The sequence below is a fragment of the Numenius arquata genome, chromosome 4 (genome assembly GCF_964106895.1).
Source record: "Numenius arquata chromosome 4, bNumArq3.hap1.1, whole genome shotgun sequence".
In the NCBI taxonomy this organism is placed as follows: domain Eukaryota; kingdom Metazoa; phylum Chordata; class Aves; order Charadriiformes; family Scolopacidae; genus Numenius; species Numenius arquata.
Window position 1 is genome coordinate 70,070,707 of NC_133579.1, and position 21,051 is coordinate 70,091,757.

At 42.4% G+C, this 21,051-nt stretch overlaps 1 protein-coding gene across 2 annotated transcripts in view; it reads right to left on the reverse strand.

The window, feature by feature from the left end:
• Nucleotides 1–15,326: 15,326 nt before the first annotated feature.
• Nucleotides 15,327–21,051, reverse strand: part of COL15A1 (collagen type XV alpha 1 chain) — a 142,973-nt gene continuing 137,248 nt past the window's right edge. Inside the window, exons 40-43 of one of the 2 annotated variants that reach the window (XM_074147010.1) lie at nt 20,014–20,073; nt 18,925–19,110; nt 17,594–17,709; nt 15,327–17,264 (exon numbers count right to left, since the gene is read on the reverse strand). In XM_074147010.1, coding sequence (XP_074003111.1) covers nt 17,048–17,264; nt 17,594–17,709; nt 18,925–19,110; nt 20,014–20,073 — 579 coding nt within the window. In that variant the 3' untranslated portion in view covers nt 15,327–17,047. The remainder of the gene's footprint in view (nt 17,265–17,593; nt 17,710–18,924; nt 19,111–20,013; nt 20,074–21,051) is intronic. The other variant, XM_074147011.1, reaches the window with a different exon arrangement.

Genomic DNA, 21,051 nt, shown 5'->3' on the forward strand with positions numbered 1-21,051 from the left:
CTCAAACTTAACATTTCATTCCAGCTTGTAGAGTCCCTCAGCTGCTGAGTTTCCTACACGTACCGTATCCAACTTTGTTTGAAATCAGGTATGAATGTATTCAAAGAGAGCAGTGTTGATTGTGAGTCTCGTTAAAGAGAGGTCTGCTTTATGCTGAGAGCAGGGAAGAAGTGTATAGTCCAAGACATGTTGCTAAACCCAGGAGTGACTAAGAGGAGTGGTTAGCTCAGGGAGGGGTTGCCAGAAGCAGAGAGGCTGACCTCAACAGGGTCTGGAAACGACTTCAGACTGTACGTCATTATCTATTTGAAGGCTTTATATTGCTATGGCAACCCTGGAATTGCATGAGTATCTCACCTATGACTACAGTGAAGGATAGGGGGATTAAAGTAGCTTGCCTCGAATTAGGAAAGGATGCTTTTTTTCCTGTGGAAGTACAGCTTTTACCCGCTTGATGCTATTCCTCATACCAAGTTGATGGTGCAATTTAATAATTTATATTATTCCGCTTTTCAAGAAAGGTGAGTTTCCTCCTACGCTGAAAGCAGTTTTGAAATTGGGCTTGGTTTAGACTCAAGCGGGCAAGGGGCAGCGAGTGTAACTCGCCAACAGTTAATGTCTCTCTAGCGATGCACAGATGGTGAGGTTTTCCTGTTGTAGACCTCTCTGTACCCATCAGCAGGTAGGCATCCTGGGGGTTTGAGAAACTCAACTACTTCTTCCATGGAATCAGGGTTCATTACAGACAGGAAGTTTCTTAGAGGAGGAAGTGGGTGTTGTGGTGATCAGCTGCTAATACCCCAGAGCATTAGATTTGAGGATCTAGGTTCCAGCTTGGATTAAGTATCAGCCACCCTTAAAAATAGAAATCAGTTTTTTAATAAAATTTTCACTCTGTCGTTAAAATGACATTTTGTTCAGTTAAGTGTAAACCCACAATTATAAAAAAAAAAAACAAAAACAACAAAACCCAAGAGAAAATAACACACCTTCCGTAATGATTAATTCCTGACACTGGTTTATTAACCCTGCAGACTGGGAATGAGGGAAGAGAGAGTTTCTTCCATGGCATGCTGTAGGAATTGCCTGCTTTGCTGCAGCTTTTCTAGACTTACTTGCTACATATTCCCCCATCCACTCTCGTTCCTCAGCGCTTGTCGCTGTGTGTTACCTGAAGCGATAACGTCAAACTTTCTATCACGGTTCAGGTTCTGCCGGGTTGTTTCAAAACCCCGTTTCTCTAGTCTCTCTTAGCAGTGTTTTCTGTAATTTTTCGCTCGTTCGTCTGCAAACAATAGCTCGAGTTCACTCTAAAGGTGTTGTACTTTGAGGAATCCAATAAAATTATCTGGAGATCTTCTGGAGTTTGTTTTAAAAAGGTAGGTTTTTTTCCTTTAAATCAGATAATGGAGTTTGTACCTACTCAGGAATAAAAATTAAAAGAGAAAAGTAGACTAAAGATCTATTTGAATAAGATGACAAATTATTCAGTGAGAAGAGAGATGGCAGAAATAAACTGACAGCTGTTCGTTACCAGTTTTTAAGCAGTTAATGTTTCTGTCTTTTCTCCAAGAATATATAATTTTGAGATAATTTAATAATTGTGAGTCTCGTTAAAGAGAGGTCTGCTTTATGCTGAGAGCAGGGAAGAAGTGTATAGTCCAAGACATGTTGCTAAACCCAGAAGTGACTAAGAGGACAAATAAATTGACGACTGCTCTTTACCAGTTTTTAAGCAGTTAAATTTCTGTCTTTTCTCCAAGAATATATAATTTTGAGATAATTTAAGTCCTTGGTTATTTCTCCATTTCCAAGTGACATTATTAATAGGGAAGATTTTTGTCACTGGACCTATACAAAAATAGTAATTCATGCTGTTTTCATTTCTGAGTTAGTATGGGAATTCTCCTGAACAGCATTTGCTGGTTGCAAATAATAAGAACTTAACTTCATTCCGTTTCCCTATAATTTTCCATCAACCGTATCCCTGAAGTATAATGCCAAAGGTTGACTTTTATCCAAGAAGTCTTATTGGACTGGATACCAGATTGCTGAAGGAACTGTGTCTCTCAGGAATTTAAGAATGTAGCAAGAATGCTGGTACTAACATAGAGCTAGCCAAGAGCGTAAGGGCTTAAACAACACAGTAAGGAGGAAAAAGTAGTGAGAGACTCTGGAGGTGGTGCAGCCTCTCAAATCTCAGATTCTTTTAGGAAAGGCTAGGGATGTACAAAACTGTTTTGTACACTGAAAAATTATTTCATCTGCACCATAAACCGCTTGGAAGGATGTATTTTTAAATAGTGACCTTAGTAAACAAACTTCTGAAGCAGGGTTTTGTTGTTTTGGTTTGGTGGTTTCTTTTTTTTTTTGAGACAGCAACAACTGCAATATCCTCACATAAGAAACCGAATGTTCTTATTACTGTGTCTGGAATGTTTTGTTGGTAGATGGTAACTGTTCCTTTTCTTGCTTTCTGTTCTATCTTCAGGCATTTTTCCAGGCTGGGTCTTTGTTTTCTAAGTGAGGTTGTTGACCACCGATTTTTGAGGTCCTAATAATTGCATAGAAAACCAGACTAAGGGAATATTTAGTTCCCGTGTCTTCGGATATGGAGATACCCTTGTCTGTGTATGTATCTGGTGCCAAAGACTAACAACTACATTATAATGTGCATTCTTGTGAATGTCTGGTGATAACATCGTTATTACCTGACGCGAGCCTTATTTTTCTAAAAAAAAAATAAAAATAAATGTGTGAATAGCTTTTTATCTTTGTTGGTTAACAAATTATTGAACCATTTTGTCTTCCCTCCTGATTTACCTTCAGTTCTGACTGGAACATTGTCTCAGATATTACTACATTTGCAACAGTACTGCTGTCGCCAGCTTAGCTATCCTGCTTCCACACAGTATGAAATATTAACTATGGTGGTTTGGGAGAGTGCCAGTTGCTAAGAGAAAGTGAGAAACAACGTGAAATTGCAATCAGGAATGACCTTCTATTGACACACAGTTTAAATTTTTTTCATATGGTTTTTTTTTTTTCCTTTTTTTTTTTTTTTTTTTTAGCGGGACTGAAGATTCTGACTTTTAAAATCTTAAAAAAACCAAACCATTCCTATCACGTCCTTCGTATCGGTTTTCCCTGACAGTGACAGCCTCAATTGGCAGGTTCCTCAGGTAACACTCTCCCCAAGTGTCCGTGAAAGCAGGTGGGTCTTACAGCACATAATTAAACAAATAAGCTCAAGTCGGGGAGAAAAAAGCCTTTTTGATGAGAGGTCCTTATAGACGTCTGCTGGGATCCATTTTCTGTCCAATCAATACTTTTTTTTTTTTTGCTAGGATTTAATCGCATGGGAATATTATCTAAAAACTTTTCAGAATTTCCTAGTACATAAAGGTAACAGTTGACTCACACCTCTAATTTTGTCTACTAATAAAGCTTCAAATTTCTCCTGGAGCCATGAGTCATTTCTGTTTTCATTTTAAAAATTCAACACTGCCACAGCCCAGCCCAGTCACAGCCCCAACAAGCGTCATACAGGTTTCCAAGCACTCCGGTATTTGCTTGCCTGCGTCTGCTGAAATACTTCCAATATATCTGATGGGGAAAAGGCTTTTTCATGTATTTTCATTAGGAGTCAAGAGATGCGAGATTCTAGTCTAACCTCCTTCCATTGTTTGTTTTTACCGATATTTGTGAGCAGTTTGCAGATCCTCCCCTGTGGTGATGGACAGGATAGTGAAGCTGTGTTGTGCCACGCGGAACTGGGCTGCGAGCAGGACCCTGAGCACTGAGGTCTAGGTACTGGGTGTCCAACTAGCGAAGCCAAATCCATGTATTTCCAGTCTTGTTCAAGATACTCATCAATGACCCGGATGAGGGGACAGAGGGTAACCTCAACAACTTTTATGAAGTCGCAAAGGCTGGAGAGTTGGGTGAAAAGGAACCTAATGAAGTTCGACAAGGGCAAGTGCAAGGTCCTGGACCTGGGGAGGAATAACCCCATGCACTGGTACAGGTTGGGGGCTGACATGATGGGAAGCAGCTCTGCAGAGAGACACCTCGTTGTCCTGGTGGACAAGAAGTTGTCAAGGAGCCAGCAATGAGCCCTTGTGGCCAAGAAGGCCAATGGTATACTGGGGTGGATTAAGAAGAGCGTAGCCAGCAGGTCATCCCCCCCTCTGCTCTGCCCTGGTGAGGCCCCATCTGGAGTCCTGTGTCCAGTTCTGGGCTCCCCAGTTCAAGAAGGACAGGGAACTGCTGGAGAGGGTACAGCAGAGGACCACAAACATGATCAAGGGAATGTGGCACCTCTCTTATGAGGAAAGGCTGAGAGACCTGTGTCTGTTTAGCCTGGAGAAGAGAGAACTCAGAGGGGATCTCATCAATGCCTATAAATATCTACAGAATCACAGAATCACAGAATATTTTTGGTTGGGTGGGACCTTTGAGATAATGAAGTCCAACCAACAAAAAAAAAAAAAACACACCACCCCAAAAAAAAACCCAAAACAAAAAAAAGACAAAAAAACACACCCAAAAAATCCCAGAACACCAAAACCAAACCAAACGCCCACAACCACACCCCACCCCACCCACAAACAGACACAAACCAACAATCTCGGGCACTAGAGCATGCCCTGAAGTGCCATGTCTACACGTTTCTTAAATACCTCCAGGGATGGCTACTCCACCACCTCCCTGGGCAGGCTGTTCCAGTGCCAGACCACATCTCAGTAAAGTCATTCTTCCTAATATCTAATCTAAACTTCCCCTGCCGCAACTTCAGACCATTTCCTCTGGTTCTGCCATTATTCCCTTGGGAGAAGAGGCCAACACCCACCTCTCTACACCCTCCTTTCAGGGAGTTGTAGAGTGCAATGAGGTCTCCCCTCATCCTCCTCTTCTCCAAACTATACATGCCCAGAACACCCATCTAAAGGGTGGGTGTAAGATGATGGGGCCGGACTCTTTTCAGTGGTGCCCAGGGATAGGACAAGAGGGAGCGGGCACAAACTGGAACACAGGAAATTCCATCTGAACATGCAGAAAAACTTCTTCACTTTGAGGGTGGCAGAGCCCTGGAACAGGCTGCCCAGAGAGGTGGTGGAGTCTCTTTCTCTGGAGATATTCAAAACCCACCTGGATGCTTTCCTGTACAACCTGCTTTGGGTGACCCTGCTTTGGCAGGGGATCGGAGTAGATGATCTCCGAAGATCCCTTCCAGTCCCTACCGTTCTGTGATATACTCTGCAGTCCTGGCTGGAACCAGGTCTTTTTTGCTACTAGAGTAGATGCCAGAATCTGGACGCCAAGTGTCAACTCCACAAATAGCTCTGTGTTCCTCCAGCAAAATTAACCGTGTGCTACTTTCTAAGGGGGTAGCAGAGAAATCACCAGCCTCTTTCAGCCCAATTACCTCCATTCATTTCTGAATAGGTTAGGTTCAAATTTAAGTGACTGTGCAAGAAGGAAGATGTAAAAAAAAATAAAAAAATAAAAAAAAAATTAAAAATCCCATGCTAGTGCATCACACAGCTTCTCTGTCCACTTGTGAGGAACCCAAATCTGCTGGATTGGACCTCAGTATGGGACTGGTGTCTTGGCTTACTAACACCGAAAGGAAAGGCACGTGATGTGAGCACAAAATACCAAAGAGTTTCAAAAATGGTATGTCCTGAAGCAGAAAATACCTCTGTCACATGAATGTCATTGGGCAAACGTGTCTCACCGTTTCAGTGGTGAACTGAAGAACCGCACCTAAAAGCTGGGGTGTATCAAATCTACTCACTTATTTTTATACTTCTGATAGCGAGCATCGGCCGCTGTTTAACTGTGTCCAGACCGTCACAAGCCACAAAACAGGAAATGCAAGAGGAAGTTGACACTGAGAAGTTTAAATTTCTTGCCACTGCCGTCATCACAAGTGTTTCCTCTTTCTGAGATCAAGAGGGGTCACTCGTCAAAACTGAAATTAAAGAGATACTACCCAGTCAAACCAGATAGTATAGACTGGATAGACCTCTGTCTCGCATCTGGTTGACTCAAGGTTCTAGATAACCTACGTATTCCATGGTACTTGCTAACTTAAAAGCAGGATAAAAATAAGGAAAAAATTGAGCATTTAAAATGCATGTCAGGAAAATATCCATCATAGCACTGGATTATTCTGCCAACAAAATATTGGAAATGATGGTAGTAAGAATATATATATATATATATATATATATATATATATTTGATCTGATGAAGAGTAGAAGATGGGAAAGGAGAAGCCTTCACTGGCAAGGAGGCCTTTTCAGTTTAATTAACTAGTCATGGGATTAGTTTTGTCAAAGTTAATGAACGTACTACAGGACAAAAAAGGAAGAGCTCAATAAATGCTCAATATTCACTAGGGCAAAAGTTTAGAGTTAGCGTATCTCTGAGCATCACGCTGTTGCTGCAGGTTAGTTTCATAGAGAATTTTACTCCTTTTGTAGCTATAGCTGAAGTCATTAGATGTCCAGTCTATCATGCTCTTAGTTTTCAGAAAAAAGCTGATTTTCTTGAGAATCTGAATGCTTTGCCTTTTTCCAGGACACATTTTTTCTTAGAACTTTGCTAAAGGTCAAAGGACTGTGTAATTACTACATTTTGAAGACTGGCTGTGGCTTTTTTTTTTTTTTTTTAGTATGGTTTTAGATTGTAACTGAATCAAGCCTCAAAGATGGATTGGCCTACAGACACAACAGAGTTAGTTCGTTCCGTTACCCTGGCTGAGGAGAAAAGCTTCTTAGCATTTGTACGATTATCCTGAAGGTGAGATAAAAGGAGTTACGTTCAGGTGCATGAAAAATGTTGTAAATTGCCTGGTTTTGGTCTGTTGTGCTCTCTGTGGGGCTTTACGATAACGAGGGTGGGCACAAGGGAGAATGCAGGACGTGGAATGCAAAGGTGTTTCCAGAGAGCCTTACCCTTGATGAATAGTATTCATTTGTTCTCTGGACACTGCTTTCCTGTGAGCAAAACGAAGAAGAACTGTTGTGAAAAGGAAACCACCGTGAGCGTGAAATGCAGTGTGTGCTTGAACATTGCTACCAAAACCTGTAAAGGCATAACTGGGTCTCAGCAGGTTCCTGTTCCGTTCTAACTTTTTGGTAGTGGGGGGGCTACAGGGATGGCTTCAGTGAGAAGCTGCTAGAAGCTTCCCCTGTGTCTGAGAGAGCCAGCTAGCTCCAAGATGGACCCACTGCTGGCCAAGGCCCGAGCCCATCAGCGACGGTGGTAGCATATCAAGTACGTGATAATGTATTTAAGAAGAGGGAAATAAAACTGCACGGCAGCATTCAGAAGAGAGGAGTGAGAATACGTGAGAGAAACAACTCTGCAGACACCAAGGTCAGTGAAGAAGGAGGGGGAGGAGGTGCTCCAGGTGCCGGAGCAGAGATTCCCCTGCAGCCCCTGGTGAAGACCATGGTGGGGCAGGCTGTCCTCCTGCACCCCATCCCCAGGTGGATGTGCCCTGAAGGAGGCTGGGATCCAGTGGGAAGCCCACACTGGAGCAGGTTTGCTGGCAGGACTTGTGACCCTGTGGGCGAACCATGCTGGAGCAATCCGTTCCTGAAGGACTGTACCCTGTGGAAGGGAACCACAGTGGAGCAGCTTGTGAAGAACTGTAGTCTGTGTGAAGGTATCATGTTGGGTAAGTTTGTGGAGAACTGTCCTCTGTGGGAGGAACGCTGCAGCAGGGGAAGAGTGGGAAGAATCCTCCCCCTGAGGAGGAGGGAGCCGCGGAGACAATGTGTGATGAACTGACCACAACCCCCATTCCCCATCCCCTTGTGCCACTTGGCAGGGAGGAGGTAGGGAATTTGAGAGTAAAGTTAAGCCCGGGGAAGAAGGAGGGGGGGGGGAAGTGGGGTAAGGTGTTTTAAGATTTAGGTTTTATTTTCTCATTATCCTACTCCGATTTGATTGGCAGTAAATTACATTCATTCTCTCCAGGTCGAGTCTGTTCTGCTCGTGATGGTGACTAGCGAGTGATCTCTCCCTGTCCTTATCTCAACCCACGAGCCTTTCGTTATATTTTCTCTCCCCCGTCCAGCCGAGGAGGGGAGTAATAGAGTGGCTTTGGTCCAGCCGGTGTCAACCCACCACAACTAGCTTGTTTCCCACCTTCAGAGTTGCTTTAATAGGCCCTACACAGACATGATAATTTGCTACTTTCTTCTAATTTCTCATTCATCACAACTTCAGTGGGCCTGGAGCATAAATCGTATGAAGAACGATTGAGGGAGCTGGGACTGTTTTGTTTGAGGAAGAGGAGACTGAGGGGAGACCTCATCACTCTCTATAACTGCTTGAAAGGACATTGTAGAGAGGTTGGTGCTGGTCTCTTCTCACGAGCAAATAGCGATAGAACAAGAGGGAATGGCTTCAAGTTGCAACAGGGTAGGTTTAGACTGGACATTAGGAAGAAGTTCTTCACAGAAAGAGTGATCAGACACTGGAATGGGCTGCCCAGGGAGGCGGTTGAGTCACCATCCTTGGATGAGTTTAAGAGTCACTTAGATGTGGTGTTGGGGGATATGGTGTAGGGAAGAACTTTGTAGGCTAGGGTAGATGGTTGGACTCGATGATCCCAAGGGTCTTTTCCAACCTGAATGATTCTATGATTCAGTGCTGTATTATTCCTCCTCCTCAATCCCTTTGACTTGTCTTACCCTTAGAATCATAGAAACATAGAGCGGTTTGGGCTGGAAGGGACCTTAAAGATTATTGAGTTCCAACCCCCCTGCCCTGGGCAGGGATACCTCCCACTAGACCAGGTTGCTCAAAGCCCCATCCAGCCTGGCCTTGAACACCTCCAGGGTTGGGGCATCCACAGCTTCTCTGGGCAACCTGTTCCACTGCTTCACCACCCTCACAGTAAAGAATTTCTTCCTGATATCTAATCTAAATCTCCCCTCTTTCAGTTTAAAGCTGTTACCCCTCACCCTATCACTGCACTCCCTGACAAAGAGTCCCTCCCCATCTCTCCTGTAGCCCCCTTCAGGTACTGGAAGGCCATTATAAGGTCTCCCTGGAGCCTTCTCTTCTCCAGGCTGAATGGCCCCAGCTTTCTCTCCTGTCCTCATAGGAGAGGTGCTCCAGCCCCCTGGTCATCTTTGTGGCCCTCCGCTGGACCCGTTCCAGTAGGTCTATATCCCTTCTCCTTTCCCACCTTAGATCCTACTGAGCGTACCAGTACATGAGGATACAGGTGTGATCCCTCCTCTAGGCTATTCATCAGTATTCCTGACCTTTTCTCCTGGTGAGGAGCAGTTGGGGTTTTATAGGAAAAATCCTGTGATTCAGTGACTTTGACAGAATGAGTAGCTTATTATCTGTCATTACTCGATTGAGGCACTCGATTGAGGACAGGACTCTGCTAGTCTGTGCCTAAGGCTCGCAGTGTCCTATGATACATCATCAGTAGCTAGACTCGGAGAGTTGAGTCTACTTATTTCCAGGACAAAAAAATGTGGATATTAGGTGACTGAGTTAGATGTAACTAACTTATCTTGCTTCTCTTCCCCCAACCTTTTCTTTGTAGAAACAGAGGGCTTTCTTCAGGAGATTTATTTTGAGAGGCCCAGGCCACAAATCTATTCTGACTTTGGTGACAATCACCTCTGTCCATCACCTAGATACTTTCCTGCCCTAACAGGGAAGTATCATGGCACATGCACCAGCTTCTTGCCTTCTTAAAATGGAGGCATAGACATCTGAGCACACTACACTGCTGCACCTTCAGCTCCTCCACCTGCAATTGGAGAAGACCTAACTATGAAGTGAGCTTAGCTGTGCTTTGCGCAGGGAGCTGGATTAGATGACCTTCCGAGATCCCTTCCAATCTAAATTATTATACCGTTCTAAGACATATCAAACTACAGCAAAGCGGGGAGAGAAGTGAATACACATTCAGTCTATGAATCTCAATGAACTCTGGCTATTAATAAGTATTTTTTTCCACTTTTGAGTAACCGTCTGTATATCCACCATTTCTAATTCATGTGGATTAATGCATGGCATCAGCTTTGGCTTTTGCGCAAACAGCAGTCTTATGTCTGCTCTTTTGAATGTCTGTTAGCTTTAGTTGGGTGAAAATGGGGGTCAAGATGGGAATTCTGCAGCCTAAAGGATGAAAACACTTGTAAATAAGCCCCCGGTGCTCAAGCGTTGCCAGCAGTGGATGTTTCAATTCCTCAGATCAGCTCTGCTCTAGCAAGCTTTAGTGTAACCTTACAGCCTGTTAGCCAATTAGCTCCTGTACCATGGTTTTGGCTTTGGATATCCCAACGATGGAGGCAAACAATCCCAAGAAATGCCTGAAAGACCTTGACTTGTGAGTGTATGATGTCTTCCTGATACGGGCTACTTCTGGGCCCTGGATGTTTCAGATCAAGAACAAAAAATGGCTAAGTTTGTGGTTTAAGAATGGCTTTGCTATAATGATAGAGGAACTCTGCAAAGCAGTGGTGTGGAGAAAGCTCCCGAGAGCGAGCCAGGTTCTCACTCTGCAGGCAGAGCTAATGGCAATGAAAGACACATTAATGAAATTATGCCACAGCGAATGCTCCAGAAGCAACCTGTTCACAGATGTACCCTAGAGACTTACAGAATCATAGAATGGTTAAGAGTTGGAAGGGACCTTAAGGTTGGCAGGGACACCTCCCACTAGACCAGACCTCCCAAGCCCTAGGGACTTGTGGAGGTTCAGAGCCCACTGGAGTATACCTTCCTGGAAGGAAACATGGACTTGAAAATAGCAGGATCAACAAGCTGGATGGAAATTGCTGCTGAGTTTTGATGGAGTCGATGAACAATTCCAAACTCAGCTGACAAAGGAAATCTAACATGACTTTTGGGCTTGCTTTTGATCAACATCACAATGAGAATTTAGCATTTAGTGGCAAGTCCAAACACACCACTCGTCCTACCCTAATGTGGTGCAGAATCAAGGGATGCAGTCTCACGTTTCAAGGTATCAGGAAGGCTTCTGGTAGGCTGGCTGAAAGGGTGGTGGGATGATTCTGGTAACTCACTTTTGGTGTCTTGGGCAAATCTCAGCACCTCCAGACTCTGAAATGAGTCATTGAGAAGATGCTGCTTACTCTGGAATTGGAAGCTGTTCAGTACTCCTAGCGAGCAGACTGAACACACGTAAACATGATGCTTGATCCACCAGGTGGTGGACATGCAGGTCCTGTGGTCCCTCTACAGGCTTTCAGTTGGGTGAGGTCTCCAATTAGCCCTGAGACCAGGCACAGTGGTTAAGCACCTGCCAGGACAATTAAACCTTTCTGCTCCAAAATAGGATGGCTTCTTCAAGCTATCCACAGCAGTAGTTGTTGGCACATACTGTCCCCACAAAACATAGCCCAAGGCAGTGGCTGGAAGGGTTACAGGTGGCACTGACCAGAACTGTGCCAGGGTTCAGCAACCAAACAGCAATCTAACTCAGTGGGGAGATGTTTTTTCCAGTAGCAAGCCCTTACTGTTGCTAGGATCTTGGTGAATATGCCTGGAACCAAAGAAGGCCAAACCACAGGGCTGTGAGGTGGCTTCGGTACTGACCAGTGGAGAAACATAGCTATTACACAGTCCTCTGCTGCTATTCGTATGACCATACTTAAGTGCAGCATAAAAAACATACCTTTCCTACAGAGGTGGCGGCAGCAGCAGCGGCGGCGGCGGCAGCATCCTGGCTTGAGTTTGAATTTTCAGGTGATCTTAGATACTTCTTATAAGGTCAGGCAGGGCTGCCACCCCCTTTTCTGCTGAAGCATCACTAGTGCCCCTGAGACCAGCTGAGGACAGCAGGTTATAACGTTACCTCTCCATCAACCCCAGGGTGTGATGCTGAATTGACTTCACATGTGGCAACTCCCACAGCCTGTGCTGCCTGTAATTCTGTGCGCTGAGCGTGAAGGAGCCAGAGTGCAGGGCTCTGCAGGAGCAGGCAGGGAGGTTACCTGCTTTGTAAGGGAAAGAGGAGCTGCATTTTCTTCTTGGTTCCCAAGGGACCTCTCTGAATTCTCTACCATCCTACTGCTGTATCCAGCGCTCCCAGCAAAGCACACACAAATGGAAGTTAGCCTTAAGCACTTAACCTGGGTGCTGTGAAAAACAGAGTGCAGAAGATCCACGTGGAAGGTGGAACTTTTTAAGTAGACTCATCTAGAAATATTTCTATCTCTGGCCAGTTATTGTTGAAGCATTAAGGAAAGGCAGCAGGAAGGAACTGCTAGAGCGTAAGGCTCTGACTACATACCAGACCAACAGATAGCAGCCAAACCCCCACCAGATGTTTTTCAAGATGCATGCGTACCATTAACTCCAATACCTGAACACCAAACTGAAATTGCAATTCTAGTATCTAATTCCTTTAAAATCTAGAAGACAGGTTCTTTTCTCCAGGCAAAAGAAGAGTAACTGTGGAGTCTTCAAAGCAGGACATGCTGCAACTCATTCTTTCTTCTTTCACCCAGACACACAGCTCAGAAGCAAGGCCAGACAGTCTTTGACTACACCAAGACTAGTTTTGTTAATTATCAGTCCTTCGAGGTATATCTGCTGAAACTCACAGGTTTGACTCGCTTGTAATAGCAATGGGAGGAGAAACCACTCGTCTCACTGATCGATGATGAATTATCATATTTTGCGACTGCCCAGAGAAAAGATCCCTGAACTGGAAAGGGCAAAAGACCTGCTGATTACCTGCCGCTAATGAAATCAACGGGCCAGAAGAGGATTGTGAGGTGTCTACAATCTGCTACTGACACTCACCATTCAGTGCAAATATGACCCTGTGGGGAAATATTGCGATCATGAAAAACAGAACTGTAGGAAAGCGAGTTGTAAGGAAGTCACATATTTGTTGGGCTCAGATTTCTAAATTGATTGTCAGAAATTCCTCCATCCCAATATAACATTTACCGGTGTGCATGAGGTCAAAGAAGCTGATGAGGCAGTTAATGACTAAGCCAGCCATGGGGTGGCAAGGATGAAGGAAGTTATTTGGAGATGAGTGTGCCTGCAGTTATATGTGTGTTCCTGCACACTCCCACCCTATCTCCCGATATGACTTTTCCCCGTTTTCCTAATCAGGTTAAAAATTATATTCTCCCACACCGACTTTTAAACAATTTGGAAGGACGTGGTACAAATTCAGAAGAAAAAAGAAACATCCCAGCCCTTGCTATTTCAAGTCAGAAAATGATTTTAAAAACCATTGCGCCATACCGCAAGGTACTTTGGATGTGGTCAGTCAATTCAGACAGATGTTGTATCATCGACTGTGTTGAAGTGTGTTCAAAATACTAAAGAGTTAACAATTTGTAAGTCCACATTTACCCTGCTGGCAGCATTATGTTCTGGCTGCATAAAGCAGTGATGATAACAGGTGGGTTTTTTTTTTTAATTTCTTTTGGGGGTGTGTGTGCGTATCTGCTGCAGTATCAGCACTTCTTAAAAAGAATGGTCCTCGAGGAGGTAAAACATACAATGAAAAAAAGTTTTCATTTGTAATGGAGGGGTCTTAATTCCTTTGGATTATTAAAGAGCAAGTACACTAGAACAAAAATATCTTGACTTAAAGCATGTCTTTTGAAAATGACTCCTATTAATGTCCCCAGTTGCTTTCTTTGGACTGGAGATAGCTTTCAAATTTGACACAAACCAGTAAAATGTTGCAGTAAAAAGTGATGTTTCCACTGAAAACTGTTGTCCAGTTCTACCGAAGTCCAATCTGGAGTGGTATATTCAAACTCAATTTTTAATTAATGTGCCAATTCATCTTCGTAACAAAAAATTCTTTTCACTTAGGATCTGTAGTGAACATTCAACTACGTATTTGTGCGTTTTGCCCTATCCCCAACATATCTCTGATAAATAAATGAATCTCTCCAGTAACAATTCAATATTCCTTTTTCAAATAGTTATTAACTTTCCCTAGACCTTACTGGTTTTTTTCTGTGGTTTTTTTTTTTTTACTTTTTTTCTTTCAGATTAAGCACCAGCTTGAATGAAAACTAAATTGTAATTATTTTTAATGGAGAACTGATTCTTTTGCAGAAGTGCAAACCCCACTGTGGATTCTTCTTAATGTAAAGGAAGCTTCCGTTGTAGCTTACACCTACAATTCACGTAAAGACAAATCTATCAGCTTCATCTCTAGAAATCCAATAGCTGAAATGGACCTGCTGTGTTTTATTCATCAACCAGCCCTAGAGTTCTGATGGTTTACAAGATTTCCATATCTGTATTTACAGAGTATTAACTTCTTCTTTTTAAAGTGCATCAAAGCTTCAAAATAAATGAATGTTTTCAACCAAAACCTTCCTCTTAAAGACGGAAGAATCTTGTTTGACTGATTTCATTCATTCATTCAGGCTGCTGCATTGGTTTCTAGTGCAGTTACTGTTGCAGCTTTGCGCTGGTACTCATTTTGGTGATTCATTTGCTTTATACACCATTCCTGACCTGAATTAGCAAATGTTCTTCCTCAAGCGCACCTGACTTTGTGTTGGCACCATGCTGAAAAAGGTATTCTGCTTTGATAGGGAAAGCTGATTTATTTTTAAGTACTAGGCTAATTTTTTCTCTGTCATATCCTTAATGAATATTACTGTTTCTCTTCAGTTATGCTAGGGAGTATAAAGAGCCTCAGTGGCTCTGGTTAAAATGACAAAAAGTGGTTTTTTCTGAGGGAAACCTCACCTTTCTAACAGATCTCTCCTGGCATTCTCTGGCAAACTGGCTCCCTTGCTGGTGGGCGAGCACAGCACGTGAACTCAGCACCGCAGCAGCCCAGACGACACGCGGCTCGTGCTCTGTATTAAGTTGAAGGGTGTGCAATAAATTCCTGTAGCCTGCAGATTAATGGGAGAGGTGGAAAGTGACCATTGAGAGTTCTTAACTGTTTCAGTTCCCTGCTAAGCTCTTATTCAGGGTACAGAGAGGGGTTAGCCCAGTGAAAGGATCGGCATAAACAGAATTCTGGATGAATTTTTGCTGGGCCCAACTTAAACTCTAGTTCAGTATCTCCTAAAAATGCCACCTTTTTTTTTTTTCAGTCTTCTCCCCTCCCCCTTCACACAGCTCTTCTGTGGGATCCCATCTCCCTCCCCCACCTCTTGTCGCTGCAATTCGAGGCAAAGAAATAGCCAGCTCCCCAAGAACTGACTGGGATGACTGGGGGATGACTGGCTGCAAGCATAAACCCCGCTGGCCATGACTGGGCTGAGCCGAGGGTCTGCCAACAATTAAAGGATTAAAGGTAGATGGTTGCTGCTGGAAGCATGTAAAAGCACTTTATTTCCGCCCCCCCCTTGAACCTTCTGTGACTCAGAGTGAAACCCTGCCGTACATATCAAACTCTTCCAACTGTGTGAACTGAAGGAATTTGGCATTTCACAAGAGCACTCAGCATTTTAGGGAAATGGACTATAAGTGAGTACAGTGAATAGTTATGCATACATTTTAAATGTAATATAAACCGGTTTTGCCTCATGACCGTGTTGCAATAATGGAGTCATGACTTGTCCAAGAGAAAAAAGAAGATGTGATTCAGATGACCCTGGGAAATAAGCTTGTACAGTAAATTGGAAAAATAAGGCTGAATGTCACAATATTATGTTATATAATTATATCGGTTTTGTATACTAAGTGTGATTTGCTTTTGTCTTTTGAAGGTTGCTATCTAGTAATTTAATATCTATTTGTCAGCAAACTAACATGTATTTCCAACACAGTCTCTAGGTTAGATCTTAAAAAATGATAATGTGGTGTTTGACCTCCATAGTTACTGCTTGATAAAATATAAGTAAATATGCTGTTTAAAGTATGCAGTAGGCAAATATATAGGCAAAGGCTTCAGATATTATGGTGGTACCATTTGCAAAGAATATTAACATTTACTGATCATTCCTATCATTGCTGCTGTTATTTTATATTAACACTTCTTTAATTATGTGAATGCCAGAAGGATAAATTCACAAAAAAATGAAAATCACTTTACATATAACTTAGTGGGATAACAATGTCTAGAACCTATTTTAGAGAAGGCATGACAGACATCTTTTATTCAGCAGCCTGCCACAACAGGAAATGACTTCCTCTAATACGCAAGGAAATAAATAAAGGTCAGATGGTTCGTCTGCATTTACTTTGCACAGTTCTAACAGTAAAACAGGATGTTTTCTATTAACATTGCTCCAGGTTTCCTGGTAACAATAGCACCAAAATAAGGACCAGATTTTGTCTAGGTGAAATTCACTCCTCCTGCGTAAAGCCCTACGCCTAGAATATGCAAAGAAAAAAGCTGAAGTAAGATGTGGAAGCTGCTAAATTGATGTGTAAGCACCAGGCTGCGATCCATACTTACAGGATCCATACTTACATACTTACAGGCTTACAGGAGTTAGGTACTCGGCTTCCACTAAAACTCAAAGGAGGTAAGCACCTTTGTTCTTAAAGCCTTTTTGAAAATTCCAGCCCCTGTAAGGTGTAACAGCCTCCCATTATTTGCTTGGGGACAGTATGTATATATACATATATATATGAATAGTGCCTTGGGTATTCAGAATCTACGCAAGTGAAAAGAAGAGCATAGAGCGTGCAGCTTCTCAGCTGTGAAGAAGCAGCAGCCTTGCTGAGCCATACTGCACATGAGATTTTCTACTGCTACTGGGTTTTCCTCGCAGACCACACTTGACTCGTGCCCTTACGTGATCTTAAGCTCAGCCAGAAAGAACACGGGGCTGTGAGTTAATTGTTGGCAAACTTTGAACCCTGTGGGGCTCAAGCGAAAGGAAGGGCTTTAAGTCAGCCGCACGTGCACTGGATGTTCCACCTAACTGGAATGCGGTTCGTGTTGAGGTATGTTTTCCTTGGCTGTTTTTTCCTGAAGTGTGCAATTACGAAAAATAAAATATTTACAACGTTACAAATGAAATTTCAGTGTAGGCTTTTCCTGTTATAAAATGGAATATTCCTCTGTGCAGCGGGTGAATTATTTTCCTTGGGGATCAGATACAAAACTGTTTTCAATACAGAGAACAATAAACTTATTACTACAGCTAAATACTTTCTGATCAAGAAGCTTCCCCGTCTTCAGTGGTGATGCTTGTCCCATAGCTCCCATGTCAGCTGTGTGCCAGGCTTCACAGTAGTTGCTAACCAGTCGGATCCCATTTGCAGTTGAACCATGCCATATTACTTTTTGAGGCCTGAAAGGTAACATTAAGAAGTTATTTCCTGAAAAAGTATCTTTTCTTTTTGCTTTATTCAGCTACACACCTATATGTATGGTGACCTGTATTTCTGCTTTCCTTCTGCTTGAAGCAAACAGCGGGTAGGGAAAGATAAACATAAAAGGGAGAGGAAGAAAAGGAGTACAGAACCTGATATCCCATTCATAGGTTATCAGAAATGGAAAAGAAAGATGGCATAAGGGAGAAATTTTTATCATATTTTTAGCAGGCCAAGATATTGCTACTTGTACTATCTGGTAAAAGTAAATGTCATGTAAAACTTATAAATGGTAATGTAAACTCACCAAAATGGGTCGCTCATGACGTTCCTCCCATCAAAGGAGTATATTGGAACATGAGTGTTGAATTGTCCACCGTTTCCATTAAATATGGATTCCCAGTTATTGAAAAGTGTTTCTCCCTGTTAAAATTTCAAAGCTACTTTTACAAACAAAACAAATCCAAAATCCACATCATACCTGACTTGTGTAGACTTATCTACGCATCCAGAATCTTATCTGCATTTGAGAACACTTAAGATTCCAGCTTTCACGTCAGTTTCTGCATGATGGTCCTGAACAAACTTGTCTCATCTATCATCTCTGTGCTAATAGCTCTCTGATCCACGCCTTTGCCTCACAGTTGCATCTCTGTTCTCTTGTCACTCCAAAGATTCAGCTTGATCATCTCCATTTCCACTGTCCTTTTCCTCCTAACTGTGTAGGGAGCTGTTTGAAAAATTGATTTAGAACTACTTACTGTAGCTATAGAGAAAACAGAGAGATAATTTGTATTGGAACTTCTGCTGAGGTCACCGTTTTGTGAAAAGCGTTGCAAATATTCAAGTCAAGAGCTTTACATCAGGCTACCTCTCCAACTGCTCTTGAGTTTTTCCAGTCCAAGCTGAAACAATATTGTCTTTACAAGTTTGTCTCCAAGGCTCTGGATTTGCATGCACTTCAGAGCAGCATCCGTTTCTGCGTGTTCCAAGCACCACGTGTTATTCCTGTAGGTTTCTTTGGCCGTTGGTTCTGGGCGCCAGCCAACGCCACAGAGACAGGGTTTGTTTTCCTCAGTTTTACAGTGTATCTGTTTATGTGAGACCACAGAAATGACTCACGCTCTAGACTCGCCTCTCAGTTTCACTGGGGTAAATCCAGCATCACTCCTAAGCATGGAATTTGCCTTTATCTTTAGAAATGAGGAAAACAGGTATTTTAGCCTACCATATACTCTGTGATCGTACTAGAAGGTAGAACATATTAGCTGTCTTTGAGACAAATGAAAACTTTCCCTGCTGATACAAAAAATATCCAGAAAGCCCAACATCAAACTGCTGCTTTGCCAGCAGCCTGCTCCAAGCAGGCTATTCTCACAGCTTCATTTCTACCATTAGCCTTAGGGTATTGGAAAAAAAAAGCAACCCTTGAAAATGGAAAGGAAATGTGAGGCAGTCTGTAACTTTCTATTTTATAGCTACAATTTCATTTCTTGAACCTGACTCCAAAATACGAAGCATAGCTGCTTCTTTATAAAATGCCGTTTGGGTTGAAACTTTCTGCTCTTGGCATTTTTCAAGATTTTGGGGCACCTACAGCCTATCCTAATACAACAAGTACTAAGTACTTAATTTTACCTTAAGATTGACTATTGGTAAATGGTATCGGTCTGTTTTTCTGACGACTGTGGCCAGATCTTGCAAATGTGATGAGAGGAAGGCTCTGTAGGTAGACGTCAAACCTGCTAGTTGGGCCTGTTGAAAACACTGAAAATCTGCTCGCATGTCACCAGAAAACGGTGAGTTTAAAGCCACCAGATGCAGCTGGAGGAAATAAGAAGAAAAGCCACCATTTTTTTAAGTTTATAACACTAGGAAGACATATATTAGAAACAAACTAGACCCTCTCCTCCTCCTGCCAGCACAGGAACTAGTACCTTCCATACCAGGTAGGAAAGTTATTTGCTGCCGTAACATTACATTTCTTAAAGCTATGAGACCCACAGCAGAAACACCTACTTATCTTTGAACATTAAAGAAACCATGAAGATTATATACTCCTAAAACATGAAATTCTTTTCAAAGCAGCTAATGTTTTTAAGCAGAAGCCTTGGAGTTATCACGCAAACAAAACCCCAAATCCTACAAGCATGGAAATAGGTAGTAAGAAGTGAGCATATACCACTTAAAAATGCACTGTTACCAAACACAAGAAGCAGCATGCTTAAGTAAAACAATACAGATACAAGAACTAATCCACATTTTTTGGGTTTTTGAGGTTTTTCTTTTTTGGGGGAGGCAGGGAGGGTTTAGATATAACTCAGTTACCTTTCTTTGTCTAAATATTTAAAGTATTTTAAATAAAAGCTTAGATTCTGAAGTGTCTATCTAAAACATGCAGTACCACAAAGATAGAAAATACTCTAGTGAATGTTTTAATGATTTAATTGTAACACTATGGTTAACTTAAAGAGGTATTCCTAACTCAGAATTCAGGAATTTTTTTTTCCTTGAGATGTGAAAGGGGATAGGATCATGAAAACAAATCTGGAGGAAACAATTTAAAATTGTCTCTGAGATGTCTAAACCAGTTAAAGAAGTGTATTTGTAAATTTCTAAAGTAAAGTCTGTGAATTTGAAGAGGAATTATCACAAATCTCCCTCAAGATGCAAACTGTCACGCTTCAAACCACAGCTACGCAGTTGCAATACAGATCTCATACTTACTGCTGGTTTTCCATTGTTCATATTTGATACTGGACTCAGTGCTGGAAGAGACTGAAATCCCTGTTGATTTAACACACGCAAAGAGATATGTCAAACACGTTACTCAGATTAGAATTTTAGACACTCAATAATTCTCTAAATAAAGCAAACAGAACACTGGAGAATCTGAAATGGTCTTGTCTCTGAAAAATAAAGAATACCAAAGCCAGAATACTCTACCTACATGTCATTGATTCGGTGTGTCACATAAATATGTGTTGGAAAGCTGTCCTGGCCAGAGCTGCTTTGCTAGATCTGAGAGTACCCAGTCCACAGTGCTTCTGCTCTTGGCAGGAGCAGAAGACCAGTTCAGGAAAATTGAAACTGAAAGGATAAGGAGGATGTGGAAAAAGAAAATGTAGCGGGTGGGAATATTTCTCAAGGCCCCGGTAATTCCCTTTCCTAAGGAACTGACATGCAGAGACCAGAAGGTCAATGATCTTCAGGTCTGTTTCAGGAATAGCAAAGTTTTCTCCTCCAGTTATGGTAAGTACGAGTAACAAGCCACTGACTGTACCAGTTGGGAAACTCACGTGATGTCAGCTGGAGGCTGCAGATAATTTCTTGTAACACGAGGTCTATACATTTCCCAGCGTGCTAAATGCACTTCTCTTTGACCTGCTCTAACTTTTTCTTTATTTCTTTCCAGCCATCTTCCTTCTCGCTGCTCCTTCCTAGCATTCTCTTGTCCTTTCATTATCTCAGCAATCAGATCAATTAACCTGTCATCAATGAGACTGTTCTCTACCCTTTTCCTCACTCCTTGATTGTCATCCTCCTGCCATTTTTTTGGACAGACAGTACGTTCCCATGCAGATTGCTATAATAACTTGCAGAATGGGGTCAGGTACAAACTGACAACTGAGGCTTTAGAATAGACCCTCAGCACACGGCAGGGTGAGCTACAGGCAGGTGATGATGACGCACCCTGAGTACAGGACTATAATCTCTTAAAGAAATCCTGCTATTCAGAAACACTTTCCTGAGTTTCTTTGAAAG